The 17,503-nt window shown below is 46.4% G+C and overlaps 1 protein-coding gene across 1 annotated transcript in view; it reads right to left on the bottom strand.

Annotated features, from left to right (window-relative positions):
- The window catches only part of KCNQ3 (potassium voltage-gated channel subfamily Q member 3), a 295,713-nt gene that overhangs the window by 15,399 nt on the left and 262,811 nt on the right, over nucleotides 1–17,503 (bottom strand). The window contains exon 9 of the mRNA XM_084621034.1: nucleotides 17,103–17,129. Coding sequence (XP_084477160.1) covers nucleotides 17,103–17,129 — 27 coding nt within the window. The remainder of the gene's footprint in view (nucleotides 1–17,102; nucleotides 17,130–17,503) is intronic.

Raw genomic sequence — 17,503 nt, 5'->3', positions numbered from 1 at the left:
CAAATATGCATAGAGGGCCAGAGGAAGGCTCATTCAGAAGAGTGCAGGGAGGGAAGTGTATTGGAACTGGGCATGAACTACATGTTGGCTATGTATAGCCTCCATGTCCATCTCAACTCCTCAGGCCTGTCTAGATACATGATGGGCTCCCTGCCTTACAATTCAAATGGCATACAGTGTTAATTGGGAATTCCTCTTAATGCAGACAAAAGGATTCTACTGTATTATTTCTGGTTTGCAGATGGAGAAGTAACTTGCTCAAGGCCACAGAAGGAGTCAAAAGTTGGATCTGGAACTTCTGAGTTCCCAGAATTGTGCTCATTGGACTAAATACCAGCTTCCTTAAGACAGTAGGTAGAAGCATTAGCCAGACCAATGCTGTGAGAGTGTGACCACAAGGACATGGAAGTGTATTGGGACAGAGCTACAGTACAAAGAAACTCGAAAGCTTATCTCAGGATTTATTCTAAATTCGGAGCTAGGAATCCCTGCACTGGTTGTCTCAAAACAGGATTCCTTGCTTTTCCACACCTCCCTTCTGGAATGTAGGTCAAAATATTCCTCTCCATTCAAAATGACAGATCGCTTATTTGCAGCAAAGATCTCAACTGCATATGTCCACAGGATGTTCTCTCTATTTTATTTATGCTAAATAATCTAATCCTATATCATTCCCAGATTCTCCTTATAGGGCAAAATTCTACCCTTTGAATCCATGAGCAGAATAATGCCCCTGCACTTTTATTTTTTAAGTCCTTTATTTTCATTCTCCAATATTTTAGGTTGAAATCTGATGGCGAACTCTCAAGCTCACAGCAACACTTACTACAATATTAAACAATTACACAGGGGATACTGACTTGCATGTCTGAACTAGGGCAGCTACAGCAGTCAATGTTCAGGACATCAGGCATCAATTTCACTTGAAAGAAATGTTGCTCAGTTTACAGTGCATTGTGTACTAAAACTCTCCAGATCTCTTTCCAGATAAAGAATGAATTGTCATCAGACAAAGAGTGGGCTTTATTCTCACTTCCAGCAGATGGAATTTGGATCTATTAAAACAAAGGCCTGGAAACATTTTATCTTATTTCATGATCTCCTTCATGAACACAGCACGCGCGTGACTCAATATCAAAGTATTAAAGCATGCAGCGATCACATCACTCTTCATAAGCATGACTAGAGCAGTAGTTCCCACATACTCCTACAGGTATGGCTACTGGTAGAGCTCAGGCTTCTGGCATTGCTTTGGAGTGGGTTTTGTCCCTTTGGTATGTGGTTCCATGGCAAATTCCTCCCTTACACAAAATTCTGATTCTGGGGTGAAACTTTTAACAACTTTCATTGCAAATCCTAAACATGAAGTGGTTACAGAATGAGGACCTTCATGACAAACCTGCAGAGCATCATCACTGCCCGCCTCCCACTCAATTGTGCGCACCCCCAAGCTGCACTGGAATCTGAATTGCTCCAAACTTCAGTCTTGTGCAACTAAGCACAGTCCCAAGTTAGATGCACCTATGCTCCATCGTGGATCATATGAAACTGCTGAATGGGAGGCAAGCTGATGTGTAGCACAGAGGCTCAGCATAAAGGCCAGATGCTCAGTTCATTGATACAGAAAAATTCTGCCCTCAGATTCTCACTTGCAGTTTCCACTGACGTCAGTGTGAATTCTGCTGGAGTTTCTGAGAGCGGAATGTGGTTGCTGGGTGTATAAGGAAGGGTTAGGGCTTGGAAGGGTTAAGGAAGGGTTGGCTGCTGCAGCTGAGGTTTTACATTCACCCTAAAAGGGTGCGAATCATTAAACTAGAAGATTAGCTCCAGAAACTATCATGCAAGACAATAATGCAGTTTCATCCCATCATGCAAGTCAGACACTCTCCTCTATGGGACGGTTTTGTTTTGTTTTGTGGGTTTTTTTGCACCTAATACTGGAGTTTCATAAACTGACAATATTTGTGCAAGAATGAACAAAAACCCAAAGTGATAATCCTTACAGTGGATCAAATATAACCCCCACCTATATTTGTAATTTTAATCCCCAAAAATAAAACACAATACAATAAAATAAAGTAAAAAGATCCAGTCAGGAACTCTTCTAATGCATTTTTTAACAGTGAAGGGCTAAAATCCATATGCTGTTTATGGTTACAATCTGATATGTGTCAGCTCTTTTTCAGGCCCAAAAATCCAGAGTTTGGTCAAGAAGATAGATGCCTAGCAAATAGTGAACAATATTAGCTAAGAAGCAGAACAAACAAAGGACAACCTTGCTTTTTGCTAAGATAAGCTTGGTCAGCAAGAAGCCAGGTGGAAATTATAATTGGGGGCTTTATCTCAAAGTTGCAAACAGACCAAAGGAATGAAAGGTGCCCTGTTTCTTCTGTAGAAGAGGTGCCTTCCTACACTAGCCTTGAGTTTATGGAAGAAGTTCAAACATGTCAGTATGAGATATGATATCCTCCCTCTCACAGATGTGCACCTCTCCTCCAAGCCATTGCCAGTGCCTGCCTTAGAAACACAAATAAACAACTAAAAGACAATCTTTATTGCTATATACTTTTCATTTGTCCTTTTGCTTTAACTCCTAGGTGTCTACCTGTTGGACAATTGGGGGGAGCTACTTCAGTCCTATGGATCCCAAATCAGAATTCAACATATATATTTTATACTAACACACTCTATATATTGTTTAAAGGAAAACACCTGTGTACTAATTAAGTGTCATGTGTTAACCTGAAACCAGGGGCGGAGACTTTATGTAACCTTTTGACCATTGGCTACTGTGTTTATCTTGTCTTGCTGCTAGACCTATCCAGGGGTTTGGGACTGCCTACCCCTTCATTTTCCTCCACCCATGGAAATCCATATAATCCATTGTAATCAATTGTTTGGCAGTGTCTCTGAGCCTAATAAGCAAGGTGACACTCCGCCAGCGCTGTGCGTAATAAACCCACGTGCTTGATTCTACATGGCGTCCATATTTTGTTCCTTCAAACAGAAAGTTTTGTAATAATATTTTTAGATCTGTTTTGCAGCTCAAATAACTGGAAGCACAAGGCAGTCATGCTTACCACAATTTTTACTACATTAGCAATTGTATCTTACATGGGTGAGCTTAGCTCTGGGAAGCCAAACCTATATTGCATTAGTTTACAGAAATATAGTGCACAAACAACAGAAGTAACAGGTCAGATTTTCAAAAGCACTTAGCTTTGGCCTAACTCTGCTCCCTCTGAAGTTAATTGGATATTGATGTCAATAGGTCAACACTGAGTCCTGAAAAACCCATCCTCAATTAATGCTCCAACATATCAAAAGCCTTCTGTAAATTGTCTTAGTGATCACTCTTCCAAAGTACTTCCAAACATTAGCCAACTAATTCTCGACACACCTCTTTGAGGAAAGTAAATAGATATGACATTCTGCAAAAGGGGAAACTCAGAGAAAACACTATATTCAGCCCTAAAATAATCAAGAACAACTCCTCCTGATAACTCACACCTATACTTAAGGAGCCAGGACTAGAATCCTAATTCATAAGGTCCAAAATTGCAGATTTCTAGCATGTGAGCTATAGAAAAACTCTTTTAGCTACTAGTGGTAGTAGTAAGTCCTTCATCCTCTCGGTGTGTCAGCCACCAGACAGCAACACCATTCACACACAAAGCCAATACGTCACAGATCCTTCCATTAGCACCCTGAGGGCCCAATTATTCAGAGAGATTCTGAGCGCTTCTTGGGAGGTGCTCAGCAACTTGAAGGCTTGGGACATCTAGGTTGAGTTGCCTACAAATATTTTCATGGTGGGGGGTGCGGGGTGTGTTGTGCGTGGGATAGATGGAAGAAGAATTAATGAGCTACAGCAGAATGATAAGAAAAAATTGTGAGGACAAAATAAAATGCTTGACAATTTAGGCAAAAAATCAGTTTCTACAATAATGCATCTAGACAGGTCCCCTAATTATTATTTATTATTTGTATTTCATGCACCTGCAATATGCAAGATACAGGCCATCTGCAGGAAGATGCAGTTTTTGCTCCAAATTGCTTACTGTCTTAGGCCCGGATTCAACTTTACTTACATGCTTAAAGTTAAGTTCTTTGATGAATCAGGGTCTAAGATCCTGGTCCTGCAAACACTTATACACATGAGTAAGTTCACACGAGTGAGTGGTACCATTGAACTCACATGCAAAGTTATTCACATGTGTTGGTGTTCACAGGATTGAGGTCTTAAAATAATACCTAGGTCTTATGCAGCACATTTCATCATTGGATCTCAAAGTGCTTTTACAGATGGGGAAACTGAGGCACAGAGTGGGGAAGTGAATTGCCCCTGGTCATTCAGCAGCCCAGTATCAGAGCCAGAAATAGAACCCAGGTCACTCGAATGGCAACCCAGTGTTCTAACCACTAAGCTACACTGCCTCCCTTAACATCTTTTAAACATTGCCCATTCTGTGCTAGCTTTTTTGTGCCCTTGCTTTTTTTTTGTTAGATGAACTACTGTAGTAAAAAAAGAAAGCACAGACAGAAAATGGTATGCAGCAAACATGAAAAGAGAAAGATAGGTATATACATTCAAGTAATAACTGAGCCTAAGTTTTCTTGTGATGCTTGATCCAAAGAATGGCTCCCCAGTAAATATGACATTACTGTAAAGTGAAGAAGAAGTTGTTAAGATGAGAGATTAATGGTTATTAGTGAAACAGTGAAGTATGGAAAGGGCCTTCCATTTGTGCTTTAAAATGTGGGGTGCAGATCCCCCCCGCCTTTTCGGTTTCCTGGAGGTCCATTCAGAAAAAATGCAGACAGTGACATTTTCCAGCTATCCTTGCAAAATATGATTTTATTTTTGTCATGCTATTGTTACCAGCAACACAGAAATATTAGATTATACACAATCCTTTATAACAACATATTAAGGGACCTGTGTAGCTCTTTTCATCCAAGGTTCTCAAAATGCCTTTATATTTATGTATATTTATTGATGTAAGCAGTGTCAGGATGAGCTCCACCCTGACATCTGGTGGTGAGGTGTGGCAAGTTGTGGAAAAGAACTTCAGGGGCCGATCTCATTTGCATAGGCACACCCACCACGCCTAGAATGAGACCATAGCTGCCCAAATGGTCACTTTGGCTGCTGTGGGATCCCCAGTGTCTCTGTTATTGGGGCAGGAAGAATAAATTGCTATTACCCTGATTATGGGAACTGTGCTTGGAACTGTACGTGGCCTTTTGTTATGATGGAGGGATTCACCATCAACTAAGTAGCACTCGCTAGGCAAGGGTCATGGGTTCCAAAACTGTGTGAATGGAGAGAGGCTGGGGACAAGTATTAATACTTGGTGGTATGGGCCCCTTGGTGAGGGCCTTACATGCTGATTGCACTTCCTCCTCTCTCCACTGTGGAATATCAGAGCTAATTTTGATTTCATTAGAAGTCTAGTTATAGGCTGCTGAGCTCACTTTGGGCTGACAGTGCACCAGCACTGGGGCTCCCCTACTATAAGCTGAATTCACCTAAGAGCTGAAATCACTGAGTGTTGTGTTAAGCAGTGGGGGAGCCTGAAGATATATTGTGGAGCAATTTGCGGGACGGCTGGTGAAGCAGTTCGACGCGGAGCAGTGTGTGGATGGCAGGAGCTGCTTGTGGGCCGTGGAGCTGAGTGAAGGAGTTCGTGGGGCGGCTGGCGGAGCGGAGCGCAGCTGAGCGAAGGAGTTCGTGGGGCGGCTGGCGGAGCGGAGCGCCGCTATGGAGCTATGGGGCGGTCAGCTTCAGATCACGTAAGGTGCCTCTTACCCCCGTCCCATTTCCACCCAGATTGGGAGGTAAAGCTCCACCGATAAACTTTCGAACTCTGGGGCTGCCCTGACCAGGGACAGAGACTTTTGGGGCATTGGACTTTTGGGACTTTGGGTGATTTGGGGTTGCTGGACTCAAGAACCAAAGGGAAAAGGGCATGCCCCAATTTGCCTGGGGTGGGGTTGTTTTTGCTCATGGGTTGTGTTATGAATCCTGTTGGTGGTGTTTCCCCAACATAATGCCACATTGTTTCTCTCTGTTATTAAAAGACTTTTGCTACACTCAGACTATGTGCTTGCGAGAGGGGAAGTATTGCCTCTTGGAGGCGCCCAGCGGGGGTGGTATATATTGGTCCCAGGTCACTGGGTGGGGGCTCGAGCCGGTTTGCATTGTGTTATTGGAATGGAACCCCTAGATATTGAACCCGGCCCTTGTTGCTGCCAACTCTGACGGGCAGAAGGGTTACATTTTTGGGGGCTCGTCCGGGATCGCCTGGGTCAGTACCCCTCGCAAGCACCTGTTGAGTGATCCACTACATTGGGAAACAATTTATATTTTTTTTTGTTTGTGCTTATATTTTGAGGAAATTACTGTTTGTATAATGGCTAATATGTCAGGTTTGTTGGGCCCTGGCTCAGCAGCTTCTAGCTCAGAGGCTGCAGCCTCGGCTGATGATTGGACAAAAGCTCTGGGGCAAATATTGGAAAAGGTTGTGCTTCCCCATGCTGAGTCAGACTCTTGTCGTAAGTTAAGATTATTTGCTGGGGAGGAGGAGTTTGAACCCTGGTTAGAGCATACCACTGAAATGCTGCAAGAGTGGGCCGTACCAGATGCAGAAAAGCGAAGATGCCTTATAGAGAGCCTTGGCGGCCCAGCATTAGATGTGATTCGCACCCTGAAGCTCATTGACCCTGGGGTCAGTGTGAAGGACTGCCTAGAGGCCCTTGAACACAACTTTGGGAGCGTAGAGGGCCCTGAAGACAGCTACTGTAAGTTCCTTAATTCCCGACAACAAAAGGGCGAGAAGGCTTCAGCCTACATACAGAGACTGGAGAGACTGCTTCAGAGAGCTGTCATGAGGGGAGCAGTGACTGCTGAGCAGATGGATCAGACCAGACTGGCTCAAATTGTAAGAGGAACTCAGTATCAGAACCCGATTCTACTTCATCTCCGGCTAAGAGAACGACGGGAACATCCCCCAAGTTACTCCCAGCTGATAAAAGAGGTCCGAGAGGAGGAAGAAAGGCAGGCTGCCAGTGAGTTTTGGGAAGCCCAAACATCGGAGCCAGCCAGCACAACACCACTGCAAATGGCCAGTGTACTGATGGTGAGCACCAGAGAGGAACTTGCCCAACAAATGCAGGTCCTGACGGAACGGATAGCTGAGCTGCAAAGTACCGTTGACCGAGTTAAGACTTCTAGGAATAAGAAGCCTCAAACTGTGGCGATTGAGAAGCCCGCACTTAGAGCCACCATCCCCCCCAGGCGAAGGGGGAAAGGTCAATTCTTCTGCTACCGATGTGGTCAGGATGGACACAGTGCTGCCAAGTGCCGTAATGAAGAAAACCCCTCCTTAGTGTATGGAAAGCTGAGGATCAGTTGGGAGAGATCCGGTAGCTGCCAGAGGGTCTGGGGACGGGGACCCCCCAGGTCTGCAGGATTTGAAGATTCCCCCAGAAAAGACTGTCCAGCTGGGATCCCTGCAGGACTGATAGGGCCTCGAGCAGAGGTCATGGTGAGGATCGAAGGGGTGGAGTGTAAAGCAGTGCTTGACACTGGATCTCAAGTGACTATTATATTTCAGTCATTCTACCAACAGATGCTTAGGCACCTGCCTATACAGCCACTGACTGGCCTTGGCCTATGTGGCCTCAGCATGGATGAATACCCCTATCAAGGGTATGTCATAGTGCACCTGGAATTCCCAGAGGAGGTTGCTGGGGTAAGAGAAGAGGTAGACACAGCTGCCTTAATATGCCCTGACCCTAAAGGGACTTCTGATGTGTCTGTGCTGATAGGGACCAACTCCAGTCTCTTCAAGGTACTCGCGGATTACTGCAGAAGGCGGGCTGGGGACCAGTACCTGAATACCCTGATGATCCATACGCTTTGTGCTGAAGCCTATAGGAAAATTGAGAGCGCTAAAAGGGACACATCTGAGCTACCGCTTGGGGCACTGAAGTACGCGGGCACAACCCCCTTAGTAGTGCCTGCAAGGACGGAGCAAGAAGTGCTTGTCATGAGTACCTGTCTGAAAGGCAGTAAAGGGACGTTAGCAATGATAGAGCAGCCGATGGGAGGAGAGCTCCCTGAAGGAGTGCTGGTCCCCAGTGGAGTCATAACCCTACCTGCTGAAGCCCAGGAAAGGGTGACTATATTGATTGCTAATGAAACGAGTCGTGATATTTTTGTGAAGCAAGGACAAAAGATAGCAGACCTCTTTGAGCCTGAGTCGATTGTAAAACCCCAGTATGAAACTCCAGTTTCGGCAATAGACCCAGCAAAGTTTGACTTTGGAGATTCACCAGTGTCCGAGGACTGGAAAGATCGCCTGAGGAAGAAACTTTGTGAAAGATCCAAGGTGTTCTCACTGCATGAGTGGGATGTGGGATGTGCAAAAGGAGTAGAGCACAATATCAGACTACATGACTCTCGACCTTTCAGGGAGAGATCTAGGAAGATTGCTCTCTCTGAGATGGAAGATGTGCGACATCATCTTCAGGAGCTGGCTGCGAATGGCATCATTACAGAGTCCCGCAGCCCATACGCCTCACCCATTGTGGTAGTCCGCAAAAAGAATGGGAAAATCCGGATGTGTATTGACTACCGCACCCTAAACAGCCGTATTGTGGTCGACCAGTACACTATGCCTCGAGTGCAAGACGCCTTAGACTGTTTGCTGGGAAGCCAGTGGTTCTCTGTGTTGGATCTTCGAAGTGGATACTACCAGATCCCTCTGGGAGAAGAAGATAAGGAGAAGACAGCCTTCATCTGCCCATTAGGGTTTTATGAGTTTGAACGCATGCCCCAAGGGATTTCTGGAGCACCTGCCACCTTTCAACGTCTCATGGAGAAAGTTGTGGGAGACATGAATTTACTGCAAGTGTTAGTTTATTTGGATGACCTGATTGTGTTTGGAAGAACCTTAGAGGAGCATGAAGAAAGACTTCTTAAAGTGCTTGATAGGTTGGAGGATTATGGTCTGAAGCTTTCAATTGACAAATGCCAGTTCTGCAGAACCTCAGTGAAGTATGTGGGTCACATTGTGTCCCAAGAAGGTGTGAGTACTGATCCTGATAAAATAGAAGCACTCACTACATGGCCACGTCCAAGTAACTACAGAGAACTCAAGACCTTCCTTGGATTTAGTGGCTACTACCGCAGATTTGTGAAAAACTATGCTACGATTGTAAAGCCTCTGAATGATCTTACCAGGGGACATCAGTTCAGCAAGAACAAATCTAAGTCCAAGAATAAGGGGAGGTCCCCAAAGCCTCCTGTGCAGAGACACAATGGCCCCTTTGCACCATTTGGGCCACGGTGGGATGAGAGATGTGAAAGGGCTTTTCAAGAAATCATTACTTGCCTAACTCATGCTCCAGTCCTAGTTTTTGCTGACCCAAGCAAACCATTTATCCTGCATACTGATGCCAGTTTGGAGGGTCTGGGAGCAGTCCTGTACCAGGAAGTGGAAGGCAAATGTAAACCTGTAGCCTTTGCCAGCCGAGGATTGTCTGATAGTGAAACTCGCTATCCCACCCACAAGCTGGAGTTTTTGGCCTTGAAATGGGCCATCACTGAGAAATTTCGAGACTACTTGTATGGTGCTCAGTTCCAGGTGTGGACAGATAACAATCCACTGACTTATGTGTTAACAAGTGCTAAGCTGGATGCTACAGGGCAGAGATGGGTGGCCGCCTTGGCTAGCTATGAGTTCAGCATTCAGTACCGATCAGGGAGAAGCAATGTAGATGCAGATGCATTGTCCAGGCGTCCGCAGGCTCCAGAAGTTGCTGTGATACCCACAGATGGAGTGAGAGCTATTTGCAGTGTGAGTCGCCGAGAGCCAGAGGCCCGTGAAGACTTTCAGGGATGTGTTGCAGAAGCTTTGGGCCTGCCCCCTGAATGCATGCCTTCTGCTTCGGTGAACTATATTGCATTAGACCAATCTCCTTTGCCCATGCTCAATGCGGCTGACTGGCAAGAAGCCCAGCGGCAAGATATTGACATTCGTGATACACTACTTGCCAAAAGGGAGGGGCGAAGCCCAACTGCGGTTGTCCCACCTAACCCGGAGGGTAAACTACTATTGAGAGAATGGACCAAACTAAAACTGATTCAGGGAGTGCTACACCGAATGACCACTGACCCTTTACAAAAACAACGAGCACAACTAGTACTGCCAAAAAAGTACAGAGCCCTGGCCATGAGGGCCCTGCATGATGACTTTGGGCATTTAGGGATGGAGAGGACCCTGGAACTTATTCGTAGTAGGTTCTATTGGCCCCGAATGGCTGAAGATGTTCGCAGGAAATGTGAGACTTGCGCTCGATGTGTTCAAAGGAAAACTCTGCCCACGAGGGCTGCATATCTCAAGAACATCACCAGCAACAAACCTTTGGAGTTGGTATGCATTGATTTCTTGTCTGTAGAGGTAGACAAGAGGAATGTTGGAAACATTCTAGTAGTGACTGACCATTTTACACGGTATGCACAAGCATATCCCACACGTGATCAGAGGGCCACCACCGTTGCTCGAGTATTGTGGGACAAATATTTCTCAGTCTATGGATTCCCAGCTCGGATACACTCTGATCAGGGGCGGGATTTTGAGAGTCACCTTCTGAAGGAGGTGCTGAAGATAGCAGGAATTAAAAAGTCTAGGACAACGCCTTATCACCCCCAAGGTGATCCTCAGCCAGAGAGGTTCAATCGAACCCTATTAGATATGTTGGGAACTTTGCGACCAGAGCAGAAGGCAACCTGGAGCCAGCATGTCGCATTTCTGGTGCATGCCTACAATGCCACAAAGAACGATGCTACGGGAGTCACCCCATATCTCTTGATGTTTGGGCGAGAACCAAGATTACCCATAGACTTGTGCTTTGGTGTATCAGAGGATGGAGATAGCTATGAAACTCATCAGCAATATGTATCCCGACTAAGAGAAAAGCTGCGGGATGCTTATCGCTTAGCTACCGCTGCGGCTCGGAAGAACGCAGACCGCAACAAACATCGATATGATGCTAGAGTGCGTTCGCAGGAGCTCCAGCCGGGGGACAGAGTCCTGCTGCGAAATTTGGGTATTGCTGGCAAACACAAGATAGCTGACAGATGGAAGGCAATACCTTACCTGGTGATGGAAAAGCTGGGAGATCTGCCGGTCTACAAGATCAAACCTGAAGACGGTCCAGGGCAAATAAAGACGGTGCATAGAAACCTTTTGCTCCCTGTGGGGGAATTGGTAAGCACCCCTTGTGAGATGGGCCACGGCAGGGCCGCCGGGCAGAACAGAGGTGCTAGACCAAAGCCGCCATCCAACACAGACAGTGGGCCCCCTGCAGCTAACTTACCCCTATTCTGCACATCTGAGAGTGAGTCTGAGGAGGAAGACACAACCCTGGTGTATCCTGGGATGGAGACAAGATTTCAGTCTCGATCAGCTGAACCAAACGAGAGTTCTCCCTTTTCCGCCCTAAACCCATTGGCGGAACTATTTAGGCCCCTTTCTGATACCCCGGTGCTGCTGATGAGACCCCCCTGTGATGACAAACACAGGTTATTGGACAATGGGGACAGACAGGTAGAGGATGTCCTGGGCACCTTGGACCCTCCAGCGTTAGAACTAGGAGTGCAGGGGCCTACGCCAGTAGCCGAGGGACCCTCCAGGGAAGCCTCTCCATCCGTCACTCAAGAGGATGTTCCCCTTACTTCGGCAACAGAGATTCTCAATAGACGAGACAGGGTGATAAGACCAGTGAAACGGTTAACTTATGATGCACCTGGGGTGACTAGTGAGGAGCCAATACATTTAGCACACAGGCTTGTGGAAGCTAAAGTGGGCTTCCTGAGGCCCTTTGGAGGAAACCAATGAGTTGGTATAAAGGGAGTGTGATTTGTCGGGACGACAAAGTCTCGGCTGGGGGGAGGATGTAAGCAGTGTCAGGATGAGCTCCACCCTGACATCTGGTGGTGAGGTGTGGCAAGTTGTGGAAAAGAACTTCAGGGGCCGATCTCATTTGCATAGGCACACCCACCACGCCTAGAATGAGACCATAGCTGCCCAAATGGTCACTTTGGCTGCTGTGGGATCCCCAGTGTCTCTGTTATTGGGGCAGGAAGAATAAATTGCTATTACCCTGATTATGGGAACTGTGCTTGGAACTGTACGTGGCCTTTTGTTATGATGGAGGGATTCACCATCAACTAAGTAGCACTCGCTAGGCAAGGGTCATGGGTTCCAAAACTGTGTGAATGGAGAGAGGCTGGGGACAAGTATTAATACTTGGTGGTATGGGCCCCTTGGTGAGGGCCTTACATGCTGATTGCACTTCCTCCTCTCTCCACTGTGGAATATCAGAGCTAATTTTGATTTCATTAGAAGTCTAGTTATAGGCTGCTGAGCTCACTTTGGGCTGACAGTGCACCAGCACTGGGGCTCCCCTACTATAAGCTGAATTCACCTAAGAGCTGAAATCACTGAGTGTTGTGTTAAGTAGTGGGGGAGCCTGAAGATATATTGTGGAGCAATTTGCGGGACGGCTGGTGAAGCAGTTCGACGCGGAGCAGTGTGTGGATGGCAGGAGCTGCTTGTGGGCCGTGGAGCTGAGTGAAGGAGTTCGTGGGGCGGCTGGCGGAGCGGAGCGCAGCTGAGCGAAGGAGTTCGTGGGGCGGCTGGCGGAGCGGAGCGCCGCTATGGAGCTATGGGGCGGTCAGCTTCAGATCACGTAAGGTGCCTCTTACCCCCGTCCCATTTCCACCCAGATTGGGAGGTAAAGCTCCACCGATAAACTTTCGAACTCTGGGGCTGCCCTGACCAGGGACAGAGACTTTTGGGGCATTGGACTTTTGGGACTTTGGGTGATTTGGGGTTGCTGGACTCAAGAACCAAAGGGAAAAGGGCATGCCCCAATTTGCCTGGGGTGGGGTTGTTTTTGCTCATGGGTTGTGTTATGAATCCTGTTGGTGGTGTTTCCCCAACATAATGCCACATTGTTTCTCTCTGTTATTAAAAGACTTTTGCTACACTCAGACTATGTGCTTGCGAGAGGGGAAGTATTGCCTCTTGGAGGCGCCCAGCGGGGGTGGTATATATTGGTCCCAGGTCACTGGGTGGGGGCTCGAGCCGGTTTGCATTGTGTTATTGGAATGGAACCCCTAGATATTGAACCCGGCCCTTGTTGCTGCCAACTCTGACGGGCAGAAGGGTTACATTATGTATGTATTGTATCAATCCTACTTTAGAGATCAGAAAACAGAGATGATAAATGACTTGCTGACAGGCAGATAATGAGACAGTGTCAGAGTTTGGAAAGAACCTAGATCTCCTGATACCTAATCCCATAGTCTAACCACTAGACAATGCTCTCTATACCCAGTCAAAACTCTTTCTGACTTTGTGTAAGGGCTGCAGAATCAGGTTCAAAACCTGAAAGACTTGTCTATTATGGCTGTTTTTGTGTAAGGGCCTGATATTCAGAGACGGTGAGAATCCACAGTTCCAGCTGAAGTCAATGGAATAGATGTCAGCACTGCTGAAAATTGGGCCCACAATTCCTCCCTTGTCTCTCTCACCAACAGAAGTTAGTTCAATAAAAGATAGAACCTCACCTTCCTCGTCTCTCTCAAATACAGAGGAAGTTTGCAAAAAGTTGGAACAAAAAAGGCACATTTCAGGATCCCACTCAAAAATTAGTGGAAGCTTTGAAAATGTACGCTTAACACACATACATTTATCAACTAATGGTGATAAAGAACTCCCACTGCCAAATGAACCTCATGTAAGGGGACTGTTGTCCCCTGATTAAAACTCAGTGGGGGTGTTTTGGTTGGACAGCTCCCAGTACCAAAAGAAAGGGGAAGGGTCGATGAAAAATCAGGACCCTGAGACAGACAGTCCCCAGGGGCAATGGGGAGAGGCCAATGCTCCAGGTTAGCCTGATTGACAGGGTGGGCAGGCTAATCAGGGAGTCAGGAGGGGTCCCGTCCTCCTTGTGAGCCAGAATTGCCTAGGTCAGACAGAGTGGGGCTGAGCTAAGGAGAAAGCAGGGGCCCAAGCGGAGCTGGGGAGCAGAGCTGTAGCAACCAGAGCCAGAGGGGCCAGAGAAGCAGCCCAGGGAGCTGGAGGCAGAGCAGAAGCAGTGCTGGGGCAGAGTGGTGGAGCTGGGGCTGAGACAGAGTGGAGCCGGGTGCGGTGAGCAGCTGGGGAGAGCAAGGGGGACCCTGGGCAGTGGGCCCAGCACAGGGAGATGCCCCCAGCCAAGAGGCCCTGCAGGTCAGACTCGGAGGGGGATTGTAACCCTGATGGGGCAGGGGCAATGCTGGGAAGAAGGGTCCTGCCACCTAAAGCCTGAGGGCGTGTGGCCACCGCCAGAGTAAGTGTCCGACCCGCAGCACCCCTGCAGCACAGCCAGGGCCTGGGACATGTGAGGAACAGTCTGAACTTCCCTGACATTCCAGAGACACTGGTTGTGATGTCCCTGTGCCACAGAGCGGGGTTATGTTTCCTTTAACCTTTCCCATTTTTTCCTTATTTTTTTAAATTGGTTGCTGTTTCATAAATTGTATTTGCTTTGAACTGTATGTAATGATCAGTGGGTCAGGGAAGTGCCCAGTGCAGAGAGAATACCCTGGAGTGGGGACACCCCAGCCCCTGCCCTAAGTGACCACAACAAGATTGGGGGTTGAGCCCCCCAGGAATCCTGGGCCCAGCATTGTTGGGGTTACGAGGACTCTGCCACGCAGGAGAGTGGAAGGGGAGCCCTTGAGGTCAGGCAGGCCTCTGGGTAAAGGAAGTGGGAGCGAGGACTCAGATCCTTTCGCTAGCCCACTTCACGAGGGTTGTTTATAAGTCAGAAAAGTTCCCCTATGGGATTAGGTCTGAGTCAACTGACAGGCCTTGCAATGCACCCTGGAGAAGAACAGATCTGGGCTATGTCAGACAAAGGAGGAGGAGTGAATTCATCTTTCTACAGAAAAATGTCTATGTGATACTGCACTCATAGTAACTAGCAACCCAGTATTTAAGGTGCTCGAGGAATGAAAGGCAAGTGAACAAGACTTCTGGCGTGAAGCCATAACCAGGTAAATCCTGACTAGAGATGAATTAAGAGTAGGGGCTAAATGCTGCCTTGTAGAGTGTGGGTATGTACCATCTATGGGGGAGGAACGGTTTTTCAAAGAGCAGCAGCAACATGCACAGCAGAACTGAATCTACCAGGAAGGCATACCCAGCATTCGTACCAGAGTCTCATCCTATCCTGTGCCAACACCAGGGACCATGGGCAGTCAGGCCTGCTCTTCATCCAACCACATCACATAACTGCCTGGTTTTACCCTACATGAAAGGTGAGATCCAGTAAAACTTTGGGGTGCCACAAAAATTATATCAGCCTTCCTTCTTCAGACACTTTCATGTAACCTCACCACTGGATACATTCCTCTTCCCCCCTCTACAGCCTCCTCGGTGGCCCTTTCCTCTCCTCCCCAAGCACCCCAAATAGTCACATACAGCTGTGAGTCTATTGCACCACTGGGTCCAGATTGCAAGAGTCTTGACTTAAACTACCCCTGCACCTGACTAATATTCTGTTTGTTCATGGAAATGAGAGAAAGACAATGCCGAATTTATATCTGTGTGCGTGTGTGTGCACGCACTATTCTCAATGAAATCATATGGAGCTTTGCCACTGAATTCAGTGGGCACAGAATGGAGATTTAAAAAACTATTGTTCATCACCAAACCCTGCCTCAATTTGAGTCTATACACTAGTTATTTGTTTCTAGCTCCTCTTTGACAGGCACAGCTCAACTCCTCGTACTCCCCCTGCACTCCAAAACTCAAACAATACACTTTGCTGCTACAACTTTCTCACTAAGAGCTTTGTGGCTTCCAGGCACCGGAAACCCAGTCGCTTTCTGTGCCATGCCCTGTACTAAGAAAGCATGCCTTCATCGTTTGTTTCTATGCAATGTTAAAGGAAAACTGGAGTGTAATATAAATTATAATATCCTTTATTAAATCTAATTAAAAAGAAGAGCAAGTCACTTAGCAATTTTAATTGCGCTAATTGTAATAGAACAATTAGCGATCAGACAGGAAGTTGTCATATTGACAGCATCATGGGGCCTGATCCAAAGTCTACTGAGGTCAATGGGAACTGCGCACACCTGCCTATTTATCTCGAGTGGTTCAACCTCTCATGAAATACTCATTTCCTTGTGCTGTCTGGTTATAATGATTGCAAGATCAGTAACCATTCTGCTATTGTTTCAAAAGAAACACAACCTAGGGAAAGAAGGGATTCTAGGGTAATATTTTCAAAAGCACCAAAGTGACTTCAGAGCCAAAGTCCTACTGAATTAATTGCTTTTGAAAATTTTATCCCTGGTGTATACGTGCTTTCCTAGTGTGTTAAGAAGCTGCAGTCTGACTAATATCACATCCCTGCTCAGTCACTGAAGAAACCTTACTTCTTTTCAGTTGGGATCTGCTCCAAAGTCAATGGGAGTCTTCCATTGGGAATGCCAATGGACATTACATCAAACCCTAAATAAGAGTTGTTTTTTTAAGAACTGCCAAGGGACTTTAGTAATAATGTTCGTCTATCTTAGGATTTCATTACACCTGTTCTCAAAGAGCTTGTGAACGTAGTGAATTACAACAATCATGATTTCTCATATCAAGATATTGCGGTGTTATTAACCAACAATGTTAGTTAGAAGACCCAAATTCTCCCAATAACAACCTGAATGCTAAGCCATGGTTCTACCGCTTAGTCTAACAGAAGTCTATTTAGGCCAATCCTTACACATAAACAACTAGTTAGGTTAGTTACAAAAATTCTACAGTACCATACATTTTGTACACATACGATCTTTGATCCATTATTAAAGGGTAGAATAAAGGAAGCACTCAAATACATTGTTTAAATTGTTTTGAATGAATATTTACAATGTTAATAGCATTTTTTGTTCATGGCATGTGAGCCTACAAGCAAAACATTAACCATAGGGCATTCTTCAACCATGATATTAAAGCAAGGATATAATCATGACAGTTACATACCTGGCAGTACCATCCAATTGCTCTTTTCTTTTGGGGAAAAGAAGAGCGAAAGCAATAGGAAAAAGCAAGGAGAGAAGAAGTGTGTGTTAAATTTAGAAGTTTTCTTTCTGGCATTGCTGTAGAGCAGTGGTTCTCATCTTTTCCATACTGCAACCTGTGTTACAACAGAAAAAGCTCTGGCATTCCCCTCCCAACTAGCTATAAAGAAAAGAAGGTGGGTATAACCCCATGCAAACCTGTTTATGACCCTTACATTGAGGACCCAGTCTTCAGCGAATAGCTAGGTCTATCACATAGGGCAGAGCAGCAGTTAAGTTCCACATTTCGCTTCAATTGTAAAGTCACCCAGGTAGGCTTGCCTGGATGGGCCAGCTTGATATCGCACCACTGAGTCAGAACTC

The sequence above is a fragment of the Lepidochelys olivacea genome (assembly GCF_965140295.1).
Source record: "Lepidochelys olivacea isolate rLepOli2 genome assembly, chromosome: 2".
In the NCBI taxonomy this organism is placed as follows: domain Eukaryota; kingdom Metazoa; phylum Chordata; order Testudines; family Cheloniidae; genus Lepidochelys; species Lepidochelys olivacea.
This window is presented reverse-complemented; position numbering and strand designations above follow the sequence as displayed.